General features: G+C 46.2%; 2 protein-coding genes across 2 annotated transcripts; one reads left to right on the top strand and one right to left on the bottom strand.

The window, feature by feature from the left end:
- Positions 1 to 746: 746 nt before the first annotated feature.
- LOC307238392 (importin-13-like) lies at positions 747 to 14,569 on the top strand. Its single transcript, XM_080011338.1, has 22 exons — positions 747 to 928; positions 1,054 to 1,171; positions 1,884 to 2,009; positions 2,571 to 3,223; positions 3,321 to 3,461; positions 3,541 to 3,682; positions 4,124 to 4,290; positions 4,579 to 4,699; positions 4,968 to 5,115; positions 5,856 to 6,037; positions 6,171 to 6,197; positions 6,366 to 6,500; positions 6,993 to 7,145; positions 7,380 to 7,460; positions 7,560 to 7,697; positions 10,607 to 10,703; positions 10,802 to 10,854; positions 10,936 to 11,002; positions 11,409 to 11,467; positions 11,575 to 11,664; positions 12,321 to 12,502; positions 13,163 to 14,569. The coding sequence occupies exons 2-22, from the start codon at positions 1,103 to 1,105 to the stop codon at positions 13,257 to 13,259; spliced, it is 2,928 nt and encodes a 975-aa protein (XP_079867464.1). The 5' UTR covers positions 747 to 928; positions 1,054 to 1,102; the 3' UTR covers positions 13,260 to 14,569.
- Positions 14,046 to 21,004, bottom strand: fzr1b (fizzy/cell division cycle 20 related 1b). The gene is made up of 13 exons (XM_080011339.1): positions 20,464 to 21,004; positions 19,744 to 19,845; positions 19,548 to 19,611; positions 19,112 to 19,239; positions 18,521 to 18,603; positions 18,243 to 18,426; positions 17,511 to 17,576; positions 17,315 to 17,417; positions 16,399 to 16,580; positions 15,413 to 15,646; positions 15,194 to 15,298; positions 14,730 to 14,822; positions 14,046 to 14,630 (listed from the first exon to the last, which is right to left on the bottom strand). Exons 1-13 carry the CDS (start codon positions 20,539 to 20,541, stop codon positions 14,589 to 14,591), a joined length of 1,464 nt encoding a protein of 487 aa, XP_079867465.1. The 5' UTR covers positions 20,542 to 21,004; the 3' UTR covers positions 14,046 to 14,588.
- Positions 21,005 to 22,947: the final 1,943 nt, after the last annotated feature.

The following is a 22,947-nucleotide window of genomic DNA, read 5'->3' as shown; positions in this document are numbered from 1 at the left end:
TATTATTATTATTATTATTATTATTATTATTATTATTATTATTATTATTATTATTATATTGAGTCAAATTTTCTAGAGTAGCATCTAGCGGCCATTAGCTAAACTGCAGTTTAAAGTGCGACTGATCACTGTGTACCTTCACTCTCTAATAGTCCGGCTATGGATTATTATTCTTTTACAAATAAAATAATAAATATATTTATTTTAGAAGTATATTTGATAAATATACTTGATCACATTTACAAATATGCTCAAAACATCACATTTTTAACATGTAAAAGTAAATAAGAAGTACCACAAAATTCAAGTACTCACAAAAAAGTACAAATGGAGAGAAACATATGGATGGATACACACATTATATTCTCAAAATATACTTTCGAATATAATTTTCACTTGGGTAAATGATGTATAAGAAAATGTAGCCTACCCCTTTAACAACTATAGCCTAGATAAAAGCGTTTACAGCTTAATATTTCTTCTATATTGTTTATTGTATACAGGCCTTTAATTCTAAACCTGTACTTTAGTACTGTACCAAAAAAAAAACAACCACACACTTCAAGCACACTCATAAAATAGAAGAAATTGAGAAATGTATAATTACACTTGGATCCATCTTGAACACGCTTTATGTATTCAAAATAGCCCTTTGATTTGGAGAAACACACTTTATTTCTCTTTTATTTTTTTGAACTTATGTTGGCCAGGCACAGTTGTGCGTCGCGCAGAGTGGAAGCAGCTGTCGGCGCGTCAGACGCGCGTATAGCGGGACGCGCTCCGGGCATTTGGCATATCAGGCAGTGGGAGTGCAATGCTACTTCAATGACAGAGTCCATGCATTTTTTATCTTTATTTTTGATTGCTTAGAAAAGCAAGTTAAATGACCACATGGCGGTGGGGGTAATGTGACGGACCCAACTTCGAGGTGAGTGAGCCTCGCGCGCGCAGCTCGTGTCGGCGGGGACCGGTTGACCCCACGTTTCAGTCTCAGTGGATTCTTTCTCTCTTTGTTTGTTTGGGTTTTTTGGGGTTTTTTGGTTTTTTTTTAAGGACGAGGATAATCCCCCGATTTCTCATCTGCTTCGCCTAATTTGCTGCGATGGAGCCTCAGAGCAGTCCAGCTCAGAGTCCCACGGAGATGGAGTTTAATGTGGAAAATGTAGAGTCGGTAAGTCATCGAGTTAGACGCGACTTTAATTATTTAAGGAGGTTTAATGGTTTTCTAGACTACTGCTCCTACAAAAAAAGAAAAAAGGGAAAAGCAAATCCACGTCAGAAGTTAATACCAAAATTACATATTCCCCTTGAACAGGGCTCTTTTTGAGATATTGAGATATAGTAAATCTTCCCACATACAGTGTACCCACTAAAGAGGTGCGGTCAAAAGACTCTTTACTGGAGGGAGACATTAGCATTTTTATGCCTAAGGACCCTGCAACATGATACCTGGTATAAGCACATGCTGTACTAATAATAACCCCGCCATGTGCTTTGGCTTAGTTGTTATAGACAACAACTGTAGACTCCTTACTAACAATTGATCTCCCACAGCCCATTTAAAAGTGCCCTTAATGTTCCATCTTCACGAGTGTTGCAATAGAACTACTTGGTCTGGATAATGAAACTCAAAGAATATTCTAAAATGGAAAATAATGTCTATCCAATGCAGATCTTTATTCAACTTTCAAAACTTTTATTTTTGTTTTATCATTAATGTCTCTCGTTGGCCCACTCACGATAGCTGACTGACTTTGGGTCTCTTTCTCAAGGACGCTTTGCCATTTTAGCAGAATGAGTTAATGGGCCAAACCAGCAACCATCCCACTGACGCAAAATGATTCGTTTTGTCTGTAAATTCATTTTCCCCCCGTGTCCCCCAGGCCCTCCATCAGCTGTACTACGACCCGGACATGGAGCATAAGAACGTGGCCCAGGCGTGGCTGACCCAGGCCCAGTCCTCGGCGCAGGCCTGGCAGTTCTGCTGGGCCCTGCTCAGCTCCGATAAGGTCCGCTCATTTGGTTCTGCCCCGCTGAGGGAACTCAGGGAAACCTTGAAATGGGACGGATTACGGCTTAGACCGAGCGGATGCCAGGCCCTCCGCCCGTGAGGGAGAGAAGCATCAGTGCACAGCGAGAAACTGGGCGAACAAGGCTGGAACCCCACATAACCGTCTGGTTTACAGTAGAGTTTCCCAGCGCTTTTTTTGCCACGGCACATTTTTTTAATGCAATGGAATAATCCCACGTGACGGCACACCGCTACTCTGTTAACCGCTAAAAACGTCCCAAAGCGAAACTTGAAATTGCGATGAACACTGATCTGGTTTTCTGGCTTGAATTGATGAATTGGTGCAGGATTGCAATTTTGATCTTGCAACATAAAAGCTAATTTTCATTTTATATTTTAAGTTGAATTGGAAAAAAAAATCACGGCCCACGCTCCCATGCACGTTTGAAAAATTCTGGTTTGTAGTATAGTTATGCCTTAAACGAGCAGATATCACAGTTACTTACTAATATGTGTAGTGTGAATCAATTCATCCCCTTTCTCTGCCTCATCCCAACAGCTCCCGGAGATCCAGTTCTTCGGCGCCAGCACTCTCCACACCAAGATCTCCCGTCACTGGGGTGACCTCCACACGGACCAGCACCAGAGCCTCAGGATGCAACTCCTCTCCCACATCATACAGTACTCTTCGGGGCCCAAGATGGTGCTGACCCGGCTGTGTGTGGCCCTGGCCTCCCTGGCTCTCAACCTGATCCCCCAGGCCTGGTCCCAGCCCGTGGCGGACATCGTGCGGGCGTTCCACCCGGAGGAGCCCGACCCCGACGGCGGCGCGGCCGCTCCGGTCGCGGGGGCCGAGGGGGCCGACTCCCACGGCCGCCGCCTGGCGTTGCTGGAGCTCCTCACCGTGCTGCCAGAGGAGTACCAGAGCAGCCGGCTGGCCCGGGCCCGCCGCGCCCAGCTGAGGGAGGCGGTGGCCGGGGAGTGGCCGGCGGTGTGTCCCCTGCTGCGTCAGCTCCTCCAGAGCCGGCACTCCCCGAACGCCGTGAAGGAGCGGGTGCTGCGCTGCCTCTCCGGCTGGGTGGCGCTGGACGTGCCGCTGGACGAGAGCCAGGGGCTGCTCCAAGACTGTTTCACCGCTCTGTCCAATCCAGAGCTGTTCGACACGGCGGTGGAGACGATAGTGAACGTCATCTCACAGCCCGACTGCCAGAGGTGAACCGGCGAATATGATGTCACGTATTTACTTGCCCGTACGGCCGGTACGTGACGAGTCGGATATGTGTGTGTGTGTGTGTGTGTGTGTGTCCAGGTACACGGACGCTCTGGTGAACTTGATGCCCCTGGTGCTGGCTCTTCATGAGCAGCTGAAGACGGCGGCTCAGGCGGGAGACATGGAGACCTCGCACGGCATCTGCCGCATCGCCGTCGCTCTGGGCGAAACACACTCCAGGTTGGCAACCGCACGCAACCTCACGCACTCGCCATTTTAACCGAGTTGCACCGCGTTTATCGTGCCTTGTCGTCGACAGGGTTTTGCTGGAGCGGGTGGAGCACTGGCAAGAATACTTGGCCTTGGTCAACATGATTCTGTTTTGTACCGGTATCCCCGGACACTACCCGGTGAACGAGACCACCAGCTCTCTGACGCTCACCTTCTGGTACACGCTGCAGGTGGGCGCGCTGCGAGGCGTCAGCATGAGAATGTGGTGTTTTTAAGCCGAGGTGGAAAATCCGGGTTGAGAGGGTAAAAATCCCACTCTGGGATTTGGAGTCGACCGCGTGGATTTTCTGATCGGCGTCAACCCAGCGGTCCCAACCGCGGAGTGAAATCAGCGGGGGGGGGGGATTTTTACTGTCTGAACCTGGAATTTTCCGCCTCCGGTTTGAATGGAAAAAAAAATGCCGTTTGCAATGACGTTGCCTTTTCAAAATCAGTCTGAGACGATGTCTGTGGATGATAGATCATTTCTGGACGCTCGCCATCTTTTCCCCTCTTTTAGATTGTCTAAAGTGATTTTCGTTTTCGAGCTCTCTCACGAACGTTCGAGGGGAAGAGAGAAGAAGAAGAAAAAAAAAAAAAGTTCTGACGCTGTTCGTTATCGCCCCCCCCAGGACGACATCCTGTCCTTTGACGATGAGAAGCAGGCCGTGTACCTGCAGGTCTACAAGCAGGTCTACTTCCAGCTGGTGGACGTGCTGCTGCACAAGTCGCACTATCCCTCCCAGGAGGAGTACGCGGCTTGGTCCTCCGACAGCAAGGAGCAGTTCAGGATCTACAGGTGAACCGTCCGCTCTTCCACCCACGCCCCGAGTGATACGTTTATCTTGCTGGCCGACCGATATCAAATAAAATATCGACCGGCGCCGACTTATTTAGTCTTGTCGGCGGGTGTATTTACACAGTCGATAGAGAGAAGAAGGTATTCTGTTCTGCGCACGGTTCCTTTTTCTTTTTTTTTTTTAACCCTTTTTTGTTTTTCCAACGCCAAAACCCGCGTATTCAGTGATTTTACCGATGTTCGGCTTTTGCTTTGATTTGTTCTGCCACTTGATGCCGTGCTCTGCAGGGTGGACATCTCCGACACCCTGATGTATGTGTATGAGATGCTGGGGGCAGAACTGCTCAGCAACCTGTACGACCGTCTGGGCAGATTGCTGATGGACCCCGACCAGGCCGCCGTGTGGCAGGTAACCCAACTCTGATTCATCCTGCCGGTGGATAAGATCTGAGCTGATCCCAGTGAGGAGGTTACCGAACACAAAACATGTTACGCGGATGATTGTCGCGGGTGCACGTTGGGACCACCTCTCATTAAGTTGCATTTGGGAATCAACGGGGGATTTCGCTTCTGTATGTCTTCTTGCCCCCTGACCCCTCTTTTTTTCTTTTCCCGTCTTCTTCTCCTCTCTTTGCCCGTCTCGTCTCTGCACCTTTTTTTCTCCCCCCCCCCTCAAGGACACTGAGGCTCTGTTGTTTGGCTTCCAGTCCATAGCCGAAACCATAGACGTGAACTACTCTGATGTAATTCCCGGCCTTATCGGCCTCCTCCCCCGAATCAACGTCAGCAACGTGATGCTGGCCGACACAGTTATGTACACCATAGGTACCGAGCCAGAAACCTCCCCGCTGCATAAGCACACTGTTTTTAAGATTCACGATTTGGGCGTGCCTACCAGTGCCTGCCTCGTGGCCCTTCCTCCACTGCTTTCTGATCTCAAGCGCATGCGTTTACTGTATTTCATTTGTATTTGTTTCTTTTTTCATATTTTTTTTCCCCCGACTACGACTCATTTATTTCCTACATCTCCTTGGTCGGTGATTCTTACGTGTCCATCACAGCAGTCAAAGAGTTGAATAATTAAAATATATGTATTCAGAATGTATGATATTTATGTATAATATATATGAGCAAAAAAAAATCCCCACAGGAAGCAAAGTATTCAGAGCCAGTCATCAGTTATTTAACACCAGCATCAGAATCTCATAAATGTCAGTTTTCTGCCAGACTTGACAAACTAGACACATCTATTTCTTACAAGATTGGGTTTGCAGTTTTTCAACCCGGGCCTTATTATAATGCCGGTTCCCATCATTTATAACTGATCACAGCACAACCAAAAACTTACCACTCTGCTGCAGCTTTTCACTGTGCTTAAAAGCAGTCTACCGGGGCATTACATTAACATTAAACATTAAAGCCTTAAAAAAAAACAAAAAAAAAACTGTTAAATCTCCATTTTGGAGACGGGGAACTCGCCGTGTTGTCAGGCAGTCTTCATTTGTTATACCAAAAAAAATAAAATACAACCCTGAAATCGAAATCTTCCGTGTGGTGCCCTCAAGGATCCCTGGCGGAGTGGCTGGCGGACCACCCCGTCATGGTGGGCAGCATATTACCCATGGTGCTCCAGGGCCTGGTGAAGCCTGAGCTCTCTGTGTCCAGCGTGTCCACGTTGAAGAGGATCTGCCGGGAGTGTCGCCAAGACCTCGGCCCCTTCGCGCACGACATCCTGGCGGTGTCACAGGTCCGGGTGCAGCTCCATGTGGACACGGAGATAGGAGACTCGAGAATCATATTAAACATGTTAAACACATTTTTATTTTTTTTATTTTAACCCAATTCTGTTTCTTTTTTGTTGTTTGTTTTTTTCCCTCTAGGATATACTGGTTAAAGAAATTCACAAGGTCTGTATGCCGCCTTTGACTACTTCGATCTGGAAACTCAAGCGCTCCGGTCTTTGATTAAGAGGTCTACTTATGATTTCATAACATGGTTTCAATGTGTGTGTCTGTGTTGGTGTGCGTGCATGTTTCTGTGTGTGTTTGTGTGTGTGTGTGTGTGTGTGTGTGCAGAGCAGCCAGTGCATGTGGCTGATGCAGGCCGTCGGCTTCCTTCTGTCCTCCCTGCCCGTGGAGGAGATCCTGGGCAGCCTCCAGGCCTTCATCGCGCCTCACATCCAGATGCTGGACATGCTGGCTCAGCAAGAGGTGAGTCCAAGGCTGTGAGGGCGGGTTAATTAAGACAGCAGCAGAGATTTGGGGTTCCATATTGTCTGTATTTCGCCTCCAGAGGCCGACGGCTTCGGCCGATTGGGGATTCTAAATTGACTCTAGGTGTGTATGTGTAGGTGTGTGTGCAAACTTATCTGAATGGAATGGTTTCCCCTTCAGGGTGTCCCCATGCCTTACACTCATAGTAAGCTTCATGCATCTTTCTTTATACGTATATACAGTATTATAATAAGGGATCATTACAATTTTTCTTGTATTATCTTGTTTTTTGTTAGATAATATAGACAATATATCATTAGAAATGTATATTTTATTTGAATATATTTTAAATCCTATTTAGAAATAATAATAATAATAATAATAATAATAATAATAATTTATGTATCTGCAATAATATTATGAATGATATTATCAAATTTTCCAAGCTATATACCATGCATAATGTATCTCTCTCTCGCTCTCTCTTAGCCCAGGCCCGCCAACAAGCTGTCCATCATCCACATCCTGGGAATGCTCTCCAGTCTGTTCACCACTCTGGACATCAACAGGCAGCCAGAGGGGCCAGAGGGTCTAGAGGAACGACCGGCCCGACAGACGCTCTCCGGGGGAACTCACAACCCGGTGAGGGCAGGTTCCGGACTCACAAGGCAGCGGTCATTGCATTTTTTGCAGAGACACTTTTTCTTTAACGTTTGTTTATTCATTTCTAAGTGGTCCTCGTCCAGCATTTCTTTTCTGCAAGATGATTTTTGAGTTTTGTGTGTATTTTTTGTTTTTCTGTTTGTTTGTTTTTTTTGTTTTTTTATGTTGTTGGTTTTTTTTTTTAAGTGAGAGAAATCTTGTGTTTTGCTTCAGGTTGTGGTTGTGTTACAACAAGTGTTTGCGCTGATTGAGACGATCCTCAGAAACTGGCTCGAAGACTCCGAAGTGGTGGAGGTAGGAGGACGCAAAGTGTCGTCAACACCGTACGTCCACTGGATATGTGAGTGCACTGTATGTAAATGATGCGGTGTGTGTTCACTCTCCCTCCCTCAGGCAGTGTGTGGCGTGTTTGAGAAGTCCGTTCGGACCCTCCTCCATGACTTTGGGCCCATGGTGGCCCAGCTCAGCGAGATGCTGGGGCAGATCTACTGCACCTTCCCTCAGGCCGCCGCCCTTGACCTGACACGCCAGGTAAGACATCCGGTCCCACCCGTCACCATCCAGGACATTTGCACATGAAAGAAACAAGGGTGAACAATAAAATAAATGCCTTTTGATCGTGTATTTAAAATGAAAACCATGATGTTTTATGATAAGTTGAGAAGAAATTCAGTGGTAGAGAGCTGTATAGATTCTTGTGGCAGTTTCGCCTGCCACACTCCCTCTAAGTGGCGTATTGAGAGACCTCCGTCACAGAGACACAGACGAAGGGGTAGAAAACACATTTATTGTGGAGAGTGGGCTTGCTGGAACAAGCCCCGGAGCAGATGGACACGTGTCATGACAAGGGCCTCTCTCCTGAGTGAGTGTGGGGATGGGGGTTTTACCTGCTGCTCGTTAGACCAACCAACGAGCAGCAGGTATGCAGCCACCCTGATCCTGGGTCCCCAACTACCTGGACCCAGGTAGTTGACAAACCACACCACCCCCACAACCACAACCACCAATTCTATTATTGGTCCCATTTTATTTCCAATCTATGTGCTGCCTCTTGGCCAAACGATCCAAAGATACACCGTCTCTTTTCATTGCTACGCGGACGACGCACAGATATTGCTTCGTCTGAGACCTGGCGACGCACACAGCCTCGCTGCTGTTGTGCATTGTCTCAATGATATCAACCGTTGGATGGCACAGAATTTTGTTCAGCTCACTGATTCAAAATCAGAAATCACACTGACAGACCTGCCAACCTGCACGCATTTCGTGTACCAACTACGCAAGCCTTAGTCAAAATACGCAGTTACGAAATGCCAGCTGCAACGACACAAGAAACAAACAAACAAATAAATAAATATAAAATTGTAATTTAACGACGGAAATCAATCAATTAATCAATACAAAAAATACCCTACATTTATTGGGTATTTAAACTACATCCCTGGGATTGGACCAGGTGCTACAACCTGTGGTTCTGATCAGTGCCATATTTTCAGAATCTGTGCCGGTGAAATTAACACGCCCAATACTGCGCTCATTCATGTACTCGTAAAAATGCTCCAATACTCCAATACCAAGGTACTGTAACGTTGTTGTGTAGGCGCTTAAAAAAGGGCGGAAGAAAGAAAATGTCGACTGCTTGGAGGTACTTCAGCGTAAGCAAAGAGGATTAGAGCAATTATTTAATAATCACCTGACAATGTTCTATCACTGTGCAGACTGCGTATCTGTTGCCGTCACAGCGGAGCTCTGCTCGTGATGAAAAGTTTGGCTCTTTTCTGAGACTCCTGACGAGTCACTCAGTAAAACGAGTCGCACGATTTAATTCACTTGCTTTAACACACGGTGAGGAAGGAGGACTTCCAGTGAATGGAAGCGAGAAGAGTCGACCATTTATTTGATATGTTTAATTTTAGTAAGGCCATATGTGCCATATGAATGTGATATAAATGTATATTTGCACTTAAAGTGAAAGAGACTTTCATTTGAAGTTTGAACTGGAAATTTCCATGTGAGTTATATCTTGTATCGTACTAAAACTCACTGAGAGTTACAGGTTGAATCATACTAAAACTTGGTGACAGTTTTATATTCTATTTTATTGGAACTCAGTGACCATTCCTTGTTGTATTTTATTTTATTTGAACTCAGTGACAGTTTCATGTTCTTTTATTGTTCCATAGCGAATGATGAACAATAATAAACAGTGTCAAGATCAGCAATCTCACCATTGTGATAACTGAAAATTGCAGCATGATCAGATCACAAGATGTATTTGTCATTGACGTACAGAAGATTAGGAATCGGAATCTGCAGGTCAGACTTGAAAAAATCAGAAATAGGAATCGGCCAAGAAAATTGCAGAGGGTGCATCTCTAGTTGGTAAACATGTTTGGTAACTTTACGAGATGATGCATTTTAAGGGGTATATCCTAATGAGATGAGTTTGTATACTGCATATATTCAGCCATAGTAGCTCGCATACCATGTGGACGGCTTTGTTATGAGACGGCTACGATGTGAATAACTGATGGAGTCATTTAGCTGCAGTGACTCAAATACCACAGAGACTTCCTGTTACACTGTTGTGCTACTACAAAATATTTTCCTGAGATTGTCGGGTCTGCATTGTTCACTCCCCCAAGTTCTACCAGTCACATTGAGAGTGGCCTTGGCGCCCTGTCTCCAAATGTGAAGTCTGTTGCCAGAAACTTGGGAGTTCTATTTGACTCTGACCTAAACTTTGAACAACAAATAAAAAAACAACAACCTGAGAATCGAAGCAACATTATCACACAGCGACCTGGAAAAAGGAATCCACGCCCTCATTTCCTCACGACCAGACGACTGTAACTCCCTCCCTTCTGGCACCAGCCAAAAGTCACTCTCCGGCCTCCAACTAGTTCAGAACGACGCAGCAGCTCTGCTTCTCACCGGTTCCAATAGACGATGTCGCCCCATTTTTTTATGGATCTTCTTTTATGCAATGTCACCCCCTTCCTTTATCTATTTACTTTTACTATTATACTTATTTATTATATATTATATATATTATTTATTTTATTATTTTATTTTCTTCCTTTTAATTTATAGTTCTTATCATATTATATTTATTTGTTTATTTTTATTGTCTCTTTATCCGCTTTCACAATTTAATGAATGAATTTAATTCCTTTTTATTAATGTTCCCTTGCCTTTTAAATTCATGATCTGAACACTCTGCTTTTATTTCATCTGTCAAAGCACTTTGTAAACTGTGTTTTTAAAGATGCCATATAAACATAATTATGATAATTATTATTATCATAATTATGACAATAATAATAATAATAATAATAATAATTATTATTATTATTATTATTATTATTATTGTTATTATTATTATATCTTTACATCTTTGTGATACCTTTAATACAAATCAAATGTCTCTGTCATTTTAGATGGTTCACATATTTGCTGGAGAAAAAGAATACATCTCGTCCATCAAAGGCCTCGTCCAAGTGTTGACCTCCACTACACTTGCCATTTTTCAGCAAGGTAAAATAAGGCAAAAAAATAAATGAAAAATAAATAAATAAAAACCCAGTTAATTCAACTAATTTTTTTTCAAACCGAATGTTATTCCGATATTTCAGGTCCCAGGGATCATCCTGACATCGTGGACTCATTTATGCAGCTTCACGCTCAGGTGGGTTACACACACATCTTATAAGACATCTGTTTGTACAGGACTCTTCCTCTAAAAATCACATGTTTTATTTCATATCAGATTTTTAAAAGGAAACCGGATTTGTACCTGTCCACCAATCTGGATGTTAAATCACTGTTTTATTGTGGTGAGTGTCTCTGCACGTTTGAAGCCAAGTAGGCTACTACGTATGTGTTATTTGTATTTTATTATTATTGTTATTTATTATTCTTATTCTTATTCTTATTATTACTCATAATAATACTACTAATAAGACAAATTATAATTTATATTTTTTTTATTTAATTACATAAATTAATTACATTTTTATTATTATATATTTTTAACATTATTACATTTTGGCACTACAGTGAACTGTATGGATGATTTAAGCTTTGGCATTAGGAGTTTTTTAGTGTCAAGTTTTAAGCCTTTCAACAACAACAACAAAAATCCTCCATCTGTCCTTTGCCATCATATTCGATCTGCAAAAGAAGTCAAAAAAACGCCGCGAAAATGGCATCTCTTCTTTATCAAATTCCTCTCTCGTCTAGGCGTGATGTCGCTCAAGTTTCCCGAGGCTCCCACAGTGCAATCCGCCAGTTTGTTCTTTGTAAGTTTTACCGTCTACTTTATTTATTTTATTTTTTTCACGCTCCACGTCTGCCACCGTGTGCATTAGTTGGAAGTTGCAGTCCTGCGCTCTTGGTGCTTTGACAGACGGAGATGCTGCCTCGCTGCAAGGAGGTTCCACCGGTCGCTGAAGTGCTGCAGAACGACGGGAAGCTCCTTGTGGAGACCATTCTGCAGGTCAACCCGCCGGATGAACGGCATTCTCTGTATCAGTGGTTCTCAACACGGGGCCCTTAGGCCCCCTAGGGCCCTTCAAGGGGGTCCCGAGGGGGTCCCCAGCGAAATGATTAACAGTCAAACTTCACCGTCACATCATTTCCAACTCGTTAGGACCGTTTTGATCCTAGTTCCACTGTTAGCGCCCTGAATAAAGTAGAGACACCAAATCATATCTAACTTTAAAATCTTCTCGGAGACACACTCTGATCAAAGTGTCAAATTGAGGGACCTCGATGTGAAACGTGTTTAGAATCACCGACTGTAGCTCTTCACTAAGGTGATTTTGAAATGTCCAGAGTTTGGTCTTTGCTCATAACTCAGCAGTATTACAACAAACTCTAAATATGTTAAAATAATTAAGTCGGATTTAAGATCACGCCGAGATTTACACAGCCCCTCCCAATGCAACAACAATGAAACAAAACGACTGATTAAATCAAGAATGAAATCAGTTTTGGTGTTGGTAACCAAGTCAGATTATGAAAAGAGGAGAATGACATTTTTTGTCAAATCTGCTCCATAGTGGAATTATAGCTGAAAGAGTCAACGCGGTAGACCCCTGCAGCATTTAAATATCAGCAAGAATCATCCTTTTTTCCGTCTGACTCCGGCAGGCGGTGGGAGGGGAGTCTCCTCGCGGCCTGAGCGACCACTTCTCGGAGGTGGTGTTCGCCCTGAACCGCACGTGTCCCGGCTCGCTGTCCCAGTGGCTGGAGGGGACGCTGCGGGACCCGGCCCCGCCCTGGGCCCGGCTGACCCCGCAGCAGAGGGACGCCTTCGCCCTGCAGCTGCTCAAGTGAGTTCACCCTCCAGCGGTATTTCCAAAATCTGTCTATTATCCATCGTGCATGGCACCCCAGCGGTTGCCGGGGTGCTATTGGTTTTGGTCATCGCTCAGTGGCGTCTTTGAGGTCGAGTTACAGTGAAGTGATGCAACTGACCAACCTGCTTTACTCACAATGTTTACATCACTAGTGATTGTTTCTCACATATGTTGTGTGTAAGTAAGCACCAGCAATCTAGCACCAAAATATCCTAAAATGAATATTGGATCGGCTTATTTTAAACCAATGATTTTTTTTGTGCCCAAATGGAATATTCATCCTTCCACCGTTATTCCTCACCATTAAAGGAAACCGTCTAATTCAAAGCCAATAGGATTTTTTTAAATTTATTTTATTTGTTTATTCTTTGTATTTTTAATTTCCGTTGTAACTCGGCACCATTGTAAATGGGGACTCCTCCTTGTTGATTGACTGAAAGATTCTCAGAGCTTTTAATACGAAATGCATAACGACAAGAAAACATATTTAACATTTCACCTGGATTTGTGAATTTTTTCCGGGATTGCGATTATCTTTTAATTTTACAACCGTCATCCTGATTGGCTGTGGTCCTAATTTCGACGACTAATACACTGTGTGTGTGTGTGTGTGCGCGTGTGTCCGTCCTCCAGGGAGCAGACCAACAAGCGGCAGGTGAGGGAGGCGGTGAAGGAGTTCTCACTGCTCTGCCGAGGCCTGCAGGGCGGGGGACACTCTGCGAACCTCTAGGATTTAAGAGGAAATAGAACCCAGAACTGACCTCTCTCTCTCTCTCTCTCTCTCTCTCGCCACATCGAGAGAAGGTTTTAGGGGAAAGCTTACGCACATACGAAGCAATTTAATTGAATAAATAGACTTGGAGACACTGGAATATTATTTCAAGCCAAAAAAAAGAACGACCTAATACTGTGAACCTGGCCGTAGTACAGGTCCAAACCTTGAGGCAGGGTCTGCTGTACTACACTGCACTGTTGTTTTACATGATTTTGTTGGTTAAAAATAACCAACAAAATCATACAAATAATCTGATATAGATGTTTCTTAGACTCTCCTGCCTTCACAATTTCGGTCAATGGAAGGTTGATAAGAAGTGACGATACTTTTTTTTTTTGTTAATTTGACGTCACTATAATAAAACCTTGCAATAGCGTAATAATAATAATAATAATAATAATAATAATAATAATAATAATGATAAATGTCTACCTATTGCAGAAGAGCCATTTATTGACATTACATTTGAAATGTTCCAGAATTCAGACAGCTAATTTTTCCTCAATCCGAGTGACGGAAATGAGGAAAACGTGCGTTGCCACTTTTGCTTTTAAATGGCCTTTTAAAATTCCCTTTGACATTTGGATGTAAACATGTGATCGCAGAATCTGTTTGACCTAATGATCAGTGTCGGCTCCAAATCGTTGCGATCGGGCGATTCTGTAATAAGCGACCTGTTGCCGCGCCCTCTCAACAGTATTCTCTGTCCACGACTGACGGAATGACAATAAAACACAGATGTGGTCTTTGCGGCTGCGTGAGCTGCTGAGGATGTAGTTTATTCTCTCTTTCTTTTGTCTGTATAGGGCCATAGAGCGATAGATAGATCCACACATTATCAAAATATAGAAATCTTCTCCCTTCTCCACCCCACAAAGGAGTGCGCTTTGAAAACAAGATGCCGTCACCATTATATAGCTTATGACCCTTGTTGTACATGTACACATACGTTCTACCAATATATGATAAAACCTTTTTTTTCCCCCCACCTAAGTCCACAATAGAAATTAATTTAAAATAAACAAAAACGACACTCTGTGCAGACATGTTCCGACTCTGCGATACCTTCTTTCCCTCCCCCTCTTTAAAACACATCACCGGGACGGCAACGGGAGAATCCTCGCAAAATGGAATTGATAAGTATTGTCAAAGTGCCCGAGGGGTCTAGTGCAGCTCCCGCTGTGTGTGTCTGTGTCTGTGTCTGTGTGTGTGTGTGTGTGTGTGTGTGTGTGTGTGTGTGTGTTTCAGTCTCCTGCTGGAAAGGTCCAGACCCCCAGCCCATAACTATCGTATTCTTGTGAAGAGGTTCAGCACCGACTTGGATTCCTGTAAAAAATAAAATAAAATAAAAAAAAATACATGTTTTTTTATTTAATAACTCTCATCTACATGGTGTCCGCAGATATCAGGGCTGGCATTTTGTACCTTGGTGCAGCGTGTTTTACTAAAGACGTTCCAGAAACGCAGCGTCTCGTCCCCGGCTCCTGTGACGATGGCCTCCCCGTCTGGAGACACCGCCTGGGGGAGAGAGGGGGACAGAGTGAGAGAGAGTATGGAGGAGCTGAATCACGGCCGCTACGTGAAAAAAAAAAAAAAAAAAAAAGCACGTTATTGTAAAGTTTACCTAGTATAATTTCCATATAATCACGATTAATAAGCTAACGGATACTTGAGTACAGCTAGATTAATTCAATACACTTTTAATAAGTGTACTTCCACTACACTTACAGTATATAAATAACTAGTGAACTAAAGCTTGTCTTAATCACTAAATCAGTACATAAAATGAATAAGTACCAAAAAAGACACTTTAAGTACACTCAAAACAAAACAAAAAATACTGGGTGTGATCCGGTGACAAGGGAGTAAGACGCCCACCAGGTCCTTACCAGGTACAAAACTCTGTAGGAGTGTCCCGTCAGCTTGGCCACCTGGGTCAGCGACGGGTACTTCCACACCAGGATCTGGTTCTGGGAGTAGCCGTGCGTGCTCACCTGAAGGGGGAAGAAGGAGGCGCTGAAGCAAAGGCAACACTGCGCGGCGATCGCACGGTGCCGAAAAACCGGGAACGGGCCGCGAAAAAAAATAACCCGCCCCCCGCCCCTCACCAGCTCGTTGGCGTGCTTGGACCAGGCCAGGTTGCAGACCTGCGAGCCGGTGTCGGTGCTCTGCAGGGCCTGGCCCGTCAGCGTGTTCCAGAAGCGCAGGCAGCGGTCGGCGGTGCCTCCGCCCGACGCCAGGAGGCCGTGCTGGTGCGGCGACCAGGCGATGGCCTTCACCGCCGCCAGGTGGTCGCTGTACTGCTGCATGGGGAGCAGGCTGGAGCTGTTCCACACCAGCAGCTACACGGATCCAATGAGCGTACGGTTAACCTTTCACACACCCACGCCGCTTTTAACACCATCCCGGACGTGTTATACGTTTGTTTTTTTTACAAGTTTTTCTAGACAGTGATTCAGAATATATGCCGCCAGGTTGGGTTCCCGGCAAAATCGGACAAATGGATTTCAGACGTATGACGATTGCGTCGATATGGATAGATACTGTAAATAGACACACCAGAGAGGAAAGGATGAATTTTGCAGCCAGCATAAGGAGCTTAACGGATTCTCAACTTTTTTTGGCCCGTGACCCTGTTTTTAGCTCCCAAAAAAATCTCGCGACAACAACAAATACAGGAGTGTGAAATATTAAATATTCTCAATTTTTTCATTTTATTGTTATCTTGTCACCATATGTGTCACATTAGATTGAGGCCAAGTGAGAATCTTTCTTACTGTAATTTATAAACTGACATTAGTCAATGTCTGGATATTCCACATTGCATATTAGGAAAGTATTTAATGTGAATTTGAGTATCACATTGGATACTTTCATTATGTCATAGATCAAGGAGGGAGCTCCAAATGGATAATATAGAAATTATGGAATATTTTAATCGTACTTAACGCCATTTTTCCCCTTAAAAAATAAAAATAATAAAATAAATAAATATATATATCAAATACATAAGTCTTTGTAAGTTTCGTTGACCCCAAAGTTTGATAACGTCTGCTCTATGTTAAAATCAGGATCCACAGCGTTCCTCTCACACCTTGTTGTCGTTGCCCCCGGATGCGAGGTGCTGGCGGTCCGGGGACCATTTGAGGCCGCAGACCTCCTGCCGGTGGCCCTGGAGCCGCCTCTCGGCCGACGGAGGGGTCCTGATGTCCCGCTGCAGGATCACCCTGTCCCGGCTCCCGGAGGACAGCTGCTCCCCGTTCCACGCCAGCGCGCCTGAGCACACGGGGGGCAGACGGGGTTTTGGGTTTCACCCGGGCTGCTTGGAATTCCTTCCTCCTCCACTAATGAGAAACCCAAGCTGTGTCGGAAAAGGCTGCCGCTGGGATCCGGGAACCCTGGCAGGTCCCATTTAACAAACATGGACGTTTAAAGCGGTCGAGCAGCAGAAAGCAGCTAAACCAATTCACAGTCCTAGACACATCCAAAGCATAAAACCAGCCCAATACTGGAAAATAAGTGTGCGTCAGTGTTCAACATGGGGTCGGACCTGTAGAGGTCCTGCAAGGGGTTCCAGGAGGTCCCCAGCAGACTCATCCATAGTTTAACTTCACAGGTCATTTATTTTACAAGAAATCAGAACCAGAGACTGCACAATAAGGACCGACTGGAACAGGGTTTCACTGTTACCCCCCTAAATTCTATTCTATTGTACTACTACTTCTACTATCTCAGTATGTACAGGACATTTGGTCTAAATCATATCCAACTATAAAAACCTTCTCAGATTGGGGGTCCCGGGGCCAAAACTGTATCAAAAGATGTCCACGGCCGAATGCATATCAAATCGAGGCTCCTTGATATGAAAAAGGTTGAGAGGGTACATAAAAGCAGATCTTCAGCAGCCATTTTCACGTGCGTCCAACAGAAAAAGCTCAAGACATACAGCTATATCACAGGGCGGCATGCTGCCTTAAAAGATAACACTCAAGCCTCCGTGCGGGACTGACCTACGCGGGCCGAGTGGCCCTCCAGGCTGGTGAGCTTCCTCCCTCCGGCCGCATCCCAGATCTGGACGTAGCCCTTGTGGGTTCCGACGGCCACCAGGCTCCCCTGTGCCAGAGACCGGACCCAGAGTCAGAAAAACAACCGGGACCCCCTTCCTCATCTCTCCTCCGTTCGGAGACAGGGGCGAACTGCACTCACCCTCTCGTTCCAGCAAACCGACGTGACCGAGTCTCCGTCCACCGAAAGGTCGCACAGCCTCGTCACCTGTCGGGACGAGAAAATATAGGTAGATGCTTCCGCGCTCGTTCTGAAAGATACGATCCCTGACCCTGACTCACACACAAAAAAAAATAAAAATACATTTTGAGAAGATTTCAGATTTAGGAGAGACATTTTCAGGTAGAGCCTCCACTTCCGTCACATTTCCGTTTGGAAAAGGGGGAAGTGCCGGTGCTTCAATGTGGGGTTAACAGAACACAGTTTATGGCACAATCAAGGGAGTTTGACGAGCACATGTGGGAGTGTGTTTCTCAGCGCAGTCAGGAGACACAAAAAAAAATAAAAAAATAAAATATAATAATAATAATAATAATAATAATAATTATTATTATTATTATTATTATTAAATTTTATTTATTTATTATAAATAAATAAATAAATAAATAAATAAATAAAAGATAAAAAATAAATAAAAAATAAAAATAGGTAAATGGAGATGATATAAAAATCTTAAAATGTGAGCGATCATCAGACAAAATTGTCATGGGCGATGTGTAAAATGCGTGAACAGGTTTTTTCGATTTTGACATCCGAGCACAGCACTTTAAACGTCAAGTGCGCTTGGCTTGGGACGAAGGGGGACCCCCCCACCCCATCCGGCGCGAGTTGGCACGGAGCGAGCCCGCCGTTTGCCCGCCGCCGCCCTCTGACCTGGCTGGTGCAGGCGCTCCACAGGTACACGCAGGCTCCCAGGCCCACGCTCAGCAGGTTGCCGGCCGACCAGTCCACCAGGTTGAGGTAGAAGTCGTCCTGCAGCTCGGGGGCGTCCAGCACCTTGAAGGGGATTTTGGAGATCTTTCGCGCCGGCTTGCGAGGGGAGCGGAGCAGCTTGTGACTGCGAGGGACAGGGGGGAGAGGGGGGGGGTTAGGATCTGCTTTCCGTTCGTTCTGAATTTGACTTTTCTGTTCGGGGGGGAGACGCGCGGCACCTCTTGTTGCTGAGCGGGGAGAGGGAGTACGGCGAGACTTCGTTGTCGCTGTCGAAAGGCACTCTCTTAGTGTGGACAGTGTACTGCGGGGAACAAACACACAAACCGCCATCAGGACGAGGAAAACCCCCCCAACGCGGGGCGTTGTTTGAAGTGTTTACGGGTTTTCTCAGTCAAAATTCATGGTTCGTGACCAACACAAAGTGAACTGTTAATTGCATTTTTAATGTTTTTTTTTTTTCTCGCTCATTCAGCACCGCAACTCAAACAAAGGCTCTACTTCCAAAAGTAGCACAAACAACAAATTGTTTCTGTTGGTTTCCAAGGTTGTGTCATCAGCTGATTTCACAGCTACAACCTAGGGGAAAGATCCTGTATTATTATTATTATTATCATCATTAATAAGATAACTTCTTCTGCTTAATGCTGTAGCAGTGTTTGGGTCAAGTCTGGGTCGTAATTTCAATCAGGTCGCCAAAATATCAGTGTTTACTGCAGAAATGGCTGTTATAAATACTCAGGTCAAGGTTTATTTAAAATTCTGGGGACACACTTTTTTGAAATGACAAACCATATATATGGGGCTCCTACCCTAAAAAGGCTGTGCGAGTCTTGGGACGGCGTGGCGTGCCGCCGGTCGTCTGTGTGGGGGTCCGGCACCGTCTCTATTCCCGCCCCCAGCAACTCATTCCTTAACAGAGCAGCGTAGGCGACGGCATCTGGAGGATGTGGTGGAAAGACAGATTTTGGGGAGGGATATAAGAAAGGGTCATTAATGTTAACTGTTGATCATTAATACTGTCATAAATTCTTGAGTATCCTTTTTGGCTTTAATGCTGGTTCCTAAACTATGTTTCCTCTCTACCCGTTGTCTTTTCCATTGCTGAAATAGCAATTAAAAAGTCATGAATCGGTTTAAAATTAAAACAAGTCAAGTCGTTCATATCTGACCACAAATGTTAATCACATGCACCATTTAAGAGCTGAATTCTGAGGTAAAAACATAAAGCAGAGGGAGGTCTCTGACCTTTCGCCGAGTCGGAGCTGGTGTCCTTCGCCTTATGGTTCTGACTGGGGGAGCGACAGTTTTCCTGAAGATCCAAAACAGGTTATCCACAGCTTTGATTAATCGACGCTTATGGAGCGCAGTGGGAGAGGACAAACCGCGCCGCGAGCGAGAGGGAATTGTAAAAAAAATAAAAAATAAAAACAAAAACGCTCACGTTGGCGTAGTGGAAGTTAATGCTCCAGTTGCTCCCAGCACGAGTGGGGATGAAGCGGTCCCCCGACTTGACGCTGACGGGGCTGCACGCCGCGCCTCCGTACTGCCAAGGTAAGAAAGAGCGCCGCGGCGGGGGCAGGTTATTACTGCTGGCAAAACCAACCAGAACCTCCATTGCATTGTTAGTATTCCCGGCCGTGGAATCAGGGTGTCTGCAGGCATCACAAAGTTCATTTGAGTACTTTTTAAAGCACATTTTAATGGCTTTCGGACACATTATTTCTCTCATATTCAAGAGCGTATTGCAGGTATGTATTCGTTAGAGGGCAAAGGTCAGTGATGAGGCACTGTAATCATTTTTTTTCTTGGACTCCTGTCGACAGGTTAGTACGTGAAAAAGTGTTTTTTCCCTTCTCAGTCACCTCTATAACTGCAAGTATGTTTTTTCACGGTGAAGACTTTCGGATCTTTATAGAAAACTGAAATATCAGACGGAAGGGGGGGGGGGGGGGACCTGAAGCAAACACATTCTGCAAACACCCGGACCCAACGAAACCATTCGGCATGAAAAATATAACAACGGCGGCGATCAGGAAGCTGCACGTCACATTTCAGGACCGCCGCGCCGCCAGCGACTGTCGTTCATTGGAAACGCAATTGTTGGACTTGACCACACGGCCGCCACAAATACTCATCCGGGGCGGTGTCTCGGAGGTGTCACCTTGGCGAGGTGTGGCTCTCTGGGCAGGTTCTGGTGGTTGATCTGCCTCAGCAGCCTCCTCTCGTAGTCCCGGTCCATCTCAGGCCGCGCCCCCTCCGCTCGGCCGGCCCCGGCCCCGCCCCCTCCGGGATGCGCCGCCCCTCTTTGGCGGCCAGCGCCGCCCCTCGAAACTCCTGCCTGCGTCCCCCACCAGAGAGGACGCCGAGGGAGATATGCCTCGGTTACTGTGTCGGAAATGCACGGCTGCTGTCGACATCAAAACGGGCAAAATAATGTGAAGTTACTCCGCTGTCATGCCCGACAAACAGGTCCCCCCGGTCGGCGGCCACACACGCACAGTCACGGCACGGTCCGGGTGGAATCGCCGCGTCTCTAACCCCCTACCCGACGAACGCTGCGGCTCACGGGGGCGGCGGATCGGTCATCCCCCCCCCGCGGGGGAAAGGGGCCGATGTCACGGCGGCTCCAGTCGTTCCGCCTCCCGGTCTGTCGGCGGCCGGATCGAGATGCCAACGCAGCTCCTCGGCGTTGTTTATGTCGGGGGGCGAAGATGGCGCCGCATCAGCTGAGGCGGCGAGTCTTTTAGCTGGCGCCTGCCCGCTCGATAGCGGCGCGCAGCGGCCGCTCGGGCGACTGCAGCCGACCTCACGTACGTACAAAAACAAGTCTTAAACTCACGACTTTAATTTGGTTTTACGCCTTAAAATTGACCAAGCAGTCATTCAGTTGGAATCCGCGATATTTTGATCAGATTTCGTTTATCGATACATTTATTTTTGTCGAAATTGGTCGAGTTCTTTTGCATCAGGGGAAACATTTCTGGCCCGATACCACCACGAAGGTGGATTTGTCCAAAGATCCACCTTAAATGTTGACAAAATTATCCTTGAATATTTATTTTTTAATTAAAATTTGCAAAAAATATTTTGCCGAGGCAAAAGTAAAATAACATCGCTTTAACCCTTTTGAGACGCTCTTCATACGTCTTTACCGCTATTGTCCGCGGGGGGTCGCTGGTGGAGCGTCCACGCGAAAGCACCCTGACACAGGCTGCAGCGTTTTCTACACGAGTCAAATTTGTAAAACCTATCACTGATGTCTATTCAGTTTCCATTTTATTTATTTGTTTATTGATCCTGCGTATTGTTGGACCCCGGCTTTTGCCTTCCCCAAACCTTTTCCACCCTTTGCACCGTGACGTTGCCTTACCCCCGCTGTTGCAACAGCTCAACGTCCCCGTGATGATAAACAGAGAACAATTCAATAAGAATCAAAGAACCTGTTCGGGTGAAAGAGCGACATCACAAAAGTCCCCCCCCCCCCCCGCCCCGTACGGACGGAGCGCGTTTTGGCCCCTATACGACGGACGATTATTATCGACGGATCCCAAAACACAATTAGGCGAGGGGTGGGAGAGGGAGAGAGACGGCGTAACAAAAGATAACGAGGGGGAGCGAGGGACAGACAGACAGACATAAAAAGGCCCAGACGGGGCAGGAAAGGCCGGGCCGCCGCTGCCGGGGGCCGTAATGGGGCCGAGCGCCACGGCACAGTGGAGACGGGGCATGGCGTCTGTGGTGGCACGGGGATCCGCACGTAGGCCCGTCCGCCCCCCCTCCCTCCCCGCCGAAGCCTGCCCGCGCCATTAACACTCATTAGCCGCTTTCTCCCCGACGACCGGAGGACCTCTTCCTGTATTTTGATTTAATTGTTGTGTCGCGTCCCTTGTATAAAAACCCGCAGTGCTTTAATTTATTTGTTCTAATGTCAGGGCCTCCCTTGAAAAAGATTCTCAACCTCGATAGGACTCGTACTGCTCAACTTCCTGCAGGCGCGCGCGCACACACACACACACACACACACGCACACACACACTAGCGACGACTGCCACCGCCATGATTGCTCGCTGTGCACTCACACACTTATCTGGCGTTGATCAGATACAGTGCGGGGCGGCGCAGTCACAACACCGCGTCTTTAATCTGCCTCCTTCATCGCCGGCAGGGAGCAACGTGCCGCCGCGTTTTGGAGGCCCCCCGACCGCCCCCTCCCTGCCTATGTGGTGAGAGGCCCCCGGGTGCCGGGCGGCCGCCCCGCGGCCCCGACGGAGCAGGGCGGAGGGCCGGGGGGCCGAGGGCGGAGGCTCCGGGGGAGGAAGTGCCGCAGCGGCTCTCCGGCCCTTACGGGAATCCACAGCCAAAACAAGCTGCGGGGAGGGCGGAAGGCCACTCCACCGACTCGTCCTTAAAATAGATTTCAAGGAATCCCTGCTGATTATTTAATATTGAAGGCGCGAGAAAATGATTAATTGTTGACGCTTTTCACTTCCTGCGCCTCCCCGCCCAGTGCTTTCTCGCCGGGAAAGGTGGACCCCGCCACCAACCGTGGATAGATAGATGGATAGATAGAACGGCCGGATCTTGTGAAGCGGCGGTTAAATAAATACGCGATCATTATCAAACGTGGACTTTTTTTTTTTTTTTT

Source organism: Zeus faber, assembly GCF_960531495.2.
Source record: "Zeus faber genome assembly, chromosome: 12".
Lineage (NCBI taxonomy): Eukaryota > Metazoa > Chordata > Actinopteri > Zeiformes > Zeidae > Zeus > Zeus faber.
Note: the sequence above shows the minus strand (reverse complement) of the source record. Positions and strands in the feature narration are given on the sequence as shown.

Excerpts from the sequence above, each read along its gene's own strand:
- fzr1b (XM_080011339.1), bottom strand. The coding sequence starts at position 20,541 with ATGGACCGGGACTACGAGAGGAGGCTGCTGAGGCAGATCAACCACCAG. Across the intron at positions 18,427-18,520 it reads TCCCCGCTCAGCAACAAGAG|TCACAAGCTGCTCCGCTCCC; the intron begins GTGCCGCGCGTC and ends TGTCCCTCGCAG. Across the intron at positions 15,647-16,398 it reads CCGGGGGCAACGACAACAAG|CTGCTGGTGTGGAACAGCTC; the intron begins GTGTGAGAGGAA and ends GGATCCGTGTAG.
- LOC307238392 (XM_080011338.1), top strand. The coding sequence starts at position 1,103 with ATGGAGCCTCAGAGCAGTCCAGCTCAGAGTCCCACGGAGATGGAGTTT. Across the intron at positions 5,116-5,855 it reads CACAGTTATGTACACCATAG|GATCCCTGGCGGAGTGGCTG; the intron begins GTACCGAGCCAG and ends GGTGCCCTCAAG. Across the intron at positions 6,198-6,365 it reads TGGTTAAAGAAATTCACAAG|AGCAGCCAGTGCATGTGGCT; the intron begins GTCTGTATGCCG and ends GTGTGTGTGCAG.